The sequence below is a fragment of the Saimiri boliviensis genome, chromosome 17, assembly GCF_048565385.1.
Source record: "Saimiri boliviensis isolate mSaiBol1 chromosome 17, mSaiBol1.pri, whole genome shotgun sequence".
Lineage (NCBI taxonomy): Eukaryota > Metazoa > Chordata > Mammalia > Primates > Cebidae > Saimiri > Saimiri boliviensis.
Window position 1 is genome coordinate 7,918,612 of NC_133465.1, and position 6,718 is coordinate 7,925,329.

The window sequence follows — 6,718 nt, forward strand, 5'->3', positions numbered from 1 at the left end:
GGATCGCCTGAGGTCAGGAGTTCGAGACCTTCTGGCCAACATGGCAAAACCCTGTCTCTACTAAAAGTACAAAAATTAATTAGCAAGGCATGGTAGTGTGTGCCTGTAATCCCAGCTACAAGGAGGGGTTGAGGCAGGAGGATTGCTTGAACCTGGGAGGTGGAGGTTGCAGTGAGCTGAGATCGTACCCACTGCAGTCCAGCCTGGGCAACAGAGCGAGACTCCATCTCAAGAAAAAAAAAAAAGAACTCTTCCCCATGAATAAAGGGTTTTGGATTCCCTTGATAAGGAGGTTTAGAAGAGGCCTTTAGGGCTATTCGGTTCCCTGTGTCATGAATTCCTGTCTCTTGCCAGGATATTCTGTGCCGCCTGGAGCATACAACGTTGAGGAAGGTGACTGCCAACACAGCCATCTACTATGACCCCAACCCCCAGAGCACAGTGGTGGCAGAGGATCAGGAGTGGGTGAATGTCTACTATGAGATGCCTGACTTTGATGTGGCCCGAATCTCGCCCTGGCTGTTGCGGGTGGAGCTGGATCGGAAGCACATGACTGACCGGAAGCTGACCATGGAGCAGATTGCTGAGAAGATCAATGCTGGTAAGCCTCAGAGGAGGCTGGCTCAGGAACCCTGCTATCTGGGCTGCCACCTGTCACATTCACCACACCTGAGCCCCTAAAGAGCCACCCACCCTCACCACCATCCACATCCCAGTTCCACCCCTCCAAGGCATGCTCTGACTCTCCAGGTCCTCTGTGTACTCCCTTTCTCCTCTCAGTGTTCCCCCTTCCTCTTTCCAAGGGTTTCTGTGAAAAGGAAGGTTCTGTGAGGAGGAGAGGGAGCCAAAAGTGAGCCTTGCTCAGAGCTGCGAATGGATGGTGGCTAGGGCCGATCCTGTTAGCTGCAGCCATTCTCATGGTTCCTCACCCCTCCAGGTTTTGGTGACGACTTGAATTGCATCTTTAACGATGACAATGCAGAGAAGCTGGTGCTTCGTATTCGCATCATGAACAGCGATGAGAACAAGATGCAAGAGGTAACAGGCCCAAGAAGAAGTCAATGTGTCACATGTGTAAAACTCTTAAATCATGTTAGGGACCAAAGAAATGAAGATGGCAGTCAACATTGAGGGGCCAGTTGTACCCACCTAACTTAGGGATGGGGAATGGTGATTAGCAACGATCTTCAGAGTCCACAGCAGTGGCCAAGTAGATAAAACAGATAGTGTTAAAATAGGAGTGGCTCCCTCTTACCCTGTCACTTGGCTCTGCTCCCCCGAGGCTCCTGCCAGTTGCTTTCCTTCGGCAATGCAAACCCCAGTCCTGAGGCAGGGGGTCAAACTTGGGGGTAGGTTGGGCAGTAGGAATTGCTATGTCCTAGGGGAAGTTGTGTGACATGTACAAGACCCCTGAAAAGGCTGGACCAGTGACCAGTCCTGGGCATGGCTCCTAAGATACTTTCTTATAGCACATGTTGGTGCCTGGTGCTTCAGTAATAAAAACTGAGAATTCAGGCTGGGCACAGTGGCTCACGCCTATAATCCCAGCACTTTGGGAGGCCAAGGCAGGCAAATCACTTGAGGTCGGGATTTCGAGACCAGCCTGACCAACATGGAGAAACCCCCATCTCTACTAAAAGTACAAAATGAGCTGGGGATGGTTGTGGATGCCTGTAATTCTAGCTACTCTGGAGGCCAAGGCAGGAGAATCTCTTGAACTTGGGAGGTGGGAGTTGTGGTAAGCCAAGATTGTACCTTTGCACTCCAGCCTGGGCGACAAGAGTGAAACTCTGTCTCAAAATGAACAAACAAAAACTGAAGAACTGCTGTCAGAGAACAGTTATAAAAGCATTGATAGGTCTTGATGGAATATAGTATATGACCTTTTTTTTTTTTTAAGACAGGGTTTCACCATGTTGGCCAGGCTGGTCTTGAACTCCTGACCTCAGGTGATCCACCTGCTTTGGCCTCCCAAAGTGCCGAGATTACAGGCGTGAGCCACCACGTCCGGCCCAGTATATGACTGTTAAGCGATGACTGTCATGACAGCAGCAGCCTAGGTGAACACATGAGGTGCCAGAGCAGGGCATGCTATGTGCTTGGGCACTGCCACTGAGGACACGATATGTACATGGAGCAAGCTGCTTGCTAGGCAGGACTGCACCAGAGTGGATGTGTTAGGGTAGTGGGATTTGGGTGCCTTTCCTTAGGCTTTTTTTTTTTTTTTTTTTTTTTTTTGAGACGGAGTTTCGCTCGTTACCCAGGCTGGAGTGCAATGGCACGATCTCGGCTCACTGCAACCTCCGCCTCCTGGGTTCAGGTAATTCTCCTGCCTCAGCCTCCTGAGTAGCTGGGATTACAGGCACACGCCACCATGCCCAGCTGATTTTTTGTATTTTTAGTAGAGACGGGGTTTCACCATGTCGACCAGGATGGTCTCGAACTCTCGACCTCGTGATCCACCCGCCTTGGCCTCCCAAAGTGCTGGGATTACAGGCTTGAGCCACCGCGCCCGGCTCCTTAGGCTTTTAATATTGTAAAATCAGCAAGTCTCACTGGAGAGCTGCTGGAACTGAGCTGAGATCGTGCCGTTAAACACTCCAGCCTGGGCTGACAGCAGTGAGACCCTGTCTCAAAAAAAAAAGTCTCACTGGAACTGTGAGGGGCAGAGCCTGGTGGCTGACTCTTAGGTCCTCAAGGAGGCTATAGTTTGAGTGCTGGGGAGGAGAGAAGACCAGAGGAGGCTACAGTTTTAGGTGAGGACCGGTGAGGAGACCAGGACCTCACTCTTGCTGCAGGAGGAAGAGGTGGTGGACAAGATGGATGATGACGTCTTCCTGCGCTGCATCGAGTCCAACATGCTGACAGATATGACCCTGCAGGGCATCGAGCAGATCAGCAAGGTCAGCCGCTCCCTCTGCCCCCGCCTTCCCTCCGCCCGCTTCCCCACCTCACCGCCCTACACACTTTGAGCACGCGTCTTCTCCACAGGTGTACATGCACTTGCCACAGACAGACAACAAGAAGAAGATCATCATCACGGAGGACGGGGAGTTCAAGGCCCTGCAGGAGTGGATCCTGGAGACGGACGGTGTGAGCTTGATGCGGGTGCTGAGTGAGAAGGACGTGGACCCCGTGCGCACCACATCCAATGACATCGTGGAGATCTTCACGGTGAGCTCCAAGTGTGCTGCCCAGAGGCCTTCCGTGCATCTCTGGCTCTCAGACTCCTCATTCTGTGCTCCCCACTCAAAGGATTTCCTCAGGCTCAGAATTTTTCTGCTGAATCCATTCTGAGAGTGGGATATCCTGGCTCCTGACACCCTCCCTGGATGGTCACAGCAGGAGCAGCGAAGAGAGCAGAGTTGCTGGGTTCTGACTTTCCTTTCCTCATCCCTCCCCCGTGCCAGGTGCTGGGCATTGAAGCCGTGCGGAAGGCCCTGGAGCGGGAGCTGTACCATGTCATCTCCTTCGATGGCTCCTATGTCAATTACCGACACTTGGCTCTCTTGTGTGATACCATGACCTGTCGCGGCCACTTGATGGCCATCACCCGACACGGAGTCAACCGCCAGGACACAGGACCACTCATGAAGTGTTCCTTTGAGGAAACGGTACAGTGTAACTTCTGAATAGGGCAGAAGGAGGGAGCAGTGTGGGAAGAAGGGTGCCCACCTGGGGCGGCTGGTCTGTGGCAGTGGGACAGCCAGGTGCTGTGTGTGGAGAGGTCTGATGGGGCCTGTCCGCTGTGTTCAGGTGGACGTGCTTATGGAAGCAGCCGCACATGGCGAGAGCGACCCCATGAAGGGGGTCTCTGAGAATATCATGCTGGGCCAGCTGGCTCCGGCCGGCACTGGCTGCTTTGACCTCCTGCTTGATGCAGAGAAGTGCAAGTATGGCATGGAGATCCCCACCAATATCCCCGGCCTGGGGGCTGCTGGACGTGAGTATGAAGGGCCCCAGCTGCCCAGGACCTGGCTGGGTCAGCAAGGTGGTGGGGCAGGCCATGGGTGGGAGGGTGTCACCAGTCCCTGCTGTTCTTGCTCTTCATGAGTTCCTGTGTGCCTCTTTGCAGCCACCGGCATGTTCTTTGGGTCAGCACCCAGTCCTATGGGTGGAATCTCTCCTGCCATGACTCCTTGGAACCAGGGTGCAACCCCTGCCTATGGCGCCTGGTCCCCCAGTGTTGGTGAGTAACCTGGTCCAGGAAGAGGGCTCTCCACGTGGTTCAGAGGTGGGTGAGCTGAGATCATGCACAGTAGCCGTTGTTGGAACTCAAGGCCGAAGAGGGCTAGTGAAAGGTGTGGCAGGGAGAGTTGGGGTCATCTGGGCTCTAGCTCTGTCCTTAACCTGTTTCTCTTACTCTGTAGGGAGTGGCATGACCCCAGGGGCAGCTGGCTTCTCTCCCAGTGCTGCGTCTGATGCCAGCGGCTTCAGCCCGGGTTACTCCCCTGCCTGGTCTCCCACACCAGGCTCCCCAGGCTCCCCAGGTCCCTCAAGCCCCTACATCCCTTCACCAGGTGAGTTACCGCCATCTGTCAGGCCAGGTTTGTTTCCTCCTCAGTTCTGCGTGAGTCTTCCCACCGCTCATCTCCTTCGTTGGCTTCTTCTCCACAGGTGGTGCCATGTCTCCCAGCTACTCACCGACGTCACCTGCCTATGAGCCCCGCTCTCCTGGGGGCTACACACCCCAGAGTCCCTCTTATTCTCCCACTTCCCCCTCCTACTCCCCCACCTCTCCATCCTATTCTCCAACCAGTCCCAACTATAGCCCCACATCACCCAGCTACTCCCCAACATCACCCAGCTACTCACCGACCTCTCCCAGCTATTCACCCACCTCTCCCAGCTATTCACCTACCTCTCCTAGCTATTCACCCACCTCTCCCAGCTATTCACCCACTTCCCCCAGCTACTCGCCCACCTCTCCCAGCTACTCACCCACCTCTCCCAGCTACTCACCGACATCTCCCAGCTACTCACCAACTTCACCCAGCTATTCTCCCACTTCCCCCAGCTACTCACCGACCTCTCCAAGTTATTCACCTACCTCTCCCAGCTACTCACCCACTTCTCCAAGTTACTCACCCACCAGCCCGAACTATTCTCCAACCAGTCCCAATTATACCCCAACATCACCCAGCTACAGTCCAACATCACCCAGCTATTCACCTACCAGTCCCAACTACACACCTACCAGCCCTAACTACAGCCCAACCTCTCCAAGCTACTCTCCGACGTCACCCAGCTACTCCCCAACCTCACCAAGTTATTCCCCTTCCAGCCCACGATACACACCACAGTCTCCAACCTATACCCCAAGCTCACCCAGCTACAGCCCCAGCTCGCCCAGCTACAGCCCAACCTCACCCAAATACACCCCAACCAGTCCTTCCTACAGTCCCAGCTCCCCAGAATATACCCCAACTTCTCCCAAGTACTCGCCTACCAGTCCCAAATACTCACCCACCTCTCCCAAGTACTCACCTACCAGCCCCACCTATTCACCCACTACCCCGAAGTACTCCCCAACTTCCCCTACTTACTCCCCAACCTCTCCAGTCTACACCCCGACTTCCCCCAAGTACTCGCCTACTAGCCCCACTTACTCGCCCACTTCCCCCAAGTATTCACCGACCAGCCCCACCTACTCGCCCACCTCCCCGAAAGGCTCGACCTACTCTCCTACTTCCCCTGGCTACTCACCCACCAGCCCCACCTACAGCCTCACCAGCCCGGCCATCAGCCCAGATGACAGTGACGAGGAGAACTGAGGGCGCCGGGAGTGCAGCGGCGGGCTGGGGCCCAGGGCAGTGTGCCCAGGCTGTGCAGTTCTTGCCTCCCTCTTGGGGTGTTGTCCCCAGTCTAGCCCCTTGTACATACCACCTTGTGGCAGAGCTCCCAGTGAACTGGATCCCGTGTCTGATGCAGCCTCTTGTCTTGTTTTCCACTCATGCCGTCAGAACCCCCTGGCCCGGGGGTGGTCTCGTTCCTACCCCACCCACCCCCTGCCTGTCCCCAAATTGAAGATGCTTGCCTGTGGCTTGATAGGGGGGCAGTAAAGGGTGTTTTAACTTAGGGGTAGTTCCTGCTCTGAGTGGTTACAGCTGATCCTTGGGAAGAACAAAGCTGAAGCTGCCTTTTGTCTGTTATTTTATTTTTTTGAAGTTTAAATAAAGTTTACTAATTTTGACCAAAAGTATGTACGTTGAGTGCTTCTTTGGGGTTCAGGGTACCCACAGGCCTCTGCCTCCTGCCTGGACTGCTGATCTGTTAAGGGGAGGGGACCAGGAAAGTGGGAGGTGACCTTATAGTCACTAAACCCACACACAGCCCCTGCTCTGTGCCGGGCACTGCTCTACTGAGTGTGTTGTCACAACAGATGCAGCTCTTGTCCTGCTTTAAGATAATACTGACCATAACAGCCTTTTAACTTGTTTTATTGTCATAAATAATTTGGAAAAGGATAGAAAGATATAATGCAGGCCTGGTGAGATGGCTCATGCCTATAATCCCCGTGCTTTGGGAGAGGTGGGCGGGTCACAAGGTCAGGAGTTTGACCAGCCTGACGAACACAGTGTAACCCTGTGTCTACTAAAAATACAAAAATTAGATGGGTGTGGTGGCACGGGCCTGTAATTCCAGCTGCTCTGGAGGCTGAGGAAGGAGAATCGCTTGAACCCAGGAGGCAGAAGTTGCAGTGAGTTGAGATTGTCCC

At 54.2% G+C, this 6,718-nt stretch overlaps 1 protein-coding gene across 1 annotated transcript in view; it reads left to right on the forward strand.

The window, feature by feature from the left end:
- POLR2A (RNA polymerase II subunit A) overlaps nt 1-6,202 on the forward strand; it is a 32,640-nt gene extending 26,438 nt beyond the window's left edge. The window contains exons 21-29 of the mRNA XM_003929165.4: nt 355-601; nt 938-1,038; nt 2,799-2,903; nt 2,992-3,174; nt 3,411-3,614; nt 3,757-3,943; nt 4,076-4,189; nt 4,371-4,520; nt 4,618-6,202. Coding sequence (XP_003929214.1) covers nt 355-601; nt 938-1,038; nt 2,799-2,903; nt 2,992-3,174; nt 3,411-3,614; nt 3,757-3,943; nt 4,076-4,189; nt 4,371-4,520; nt 4,618-5,774 — 2,448 coding nt within the window. The 3' untranslated portion in view covers nt 5,775-6,202. The remainder of the gene's footprint in view (nt 1-354; nt 602-937; nt 1,039-2,798; nt 2,904-2,991; nt 3,175-3,410; nt 3,615-3,756; nt 3,944-4,075; nt 4,190-4,370; nt 4,521-4,617) is intronic.
- The last annotated feature ends 516 nt before the right edge of the window (nt 6,203-6,718 follow it).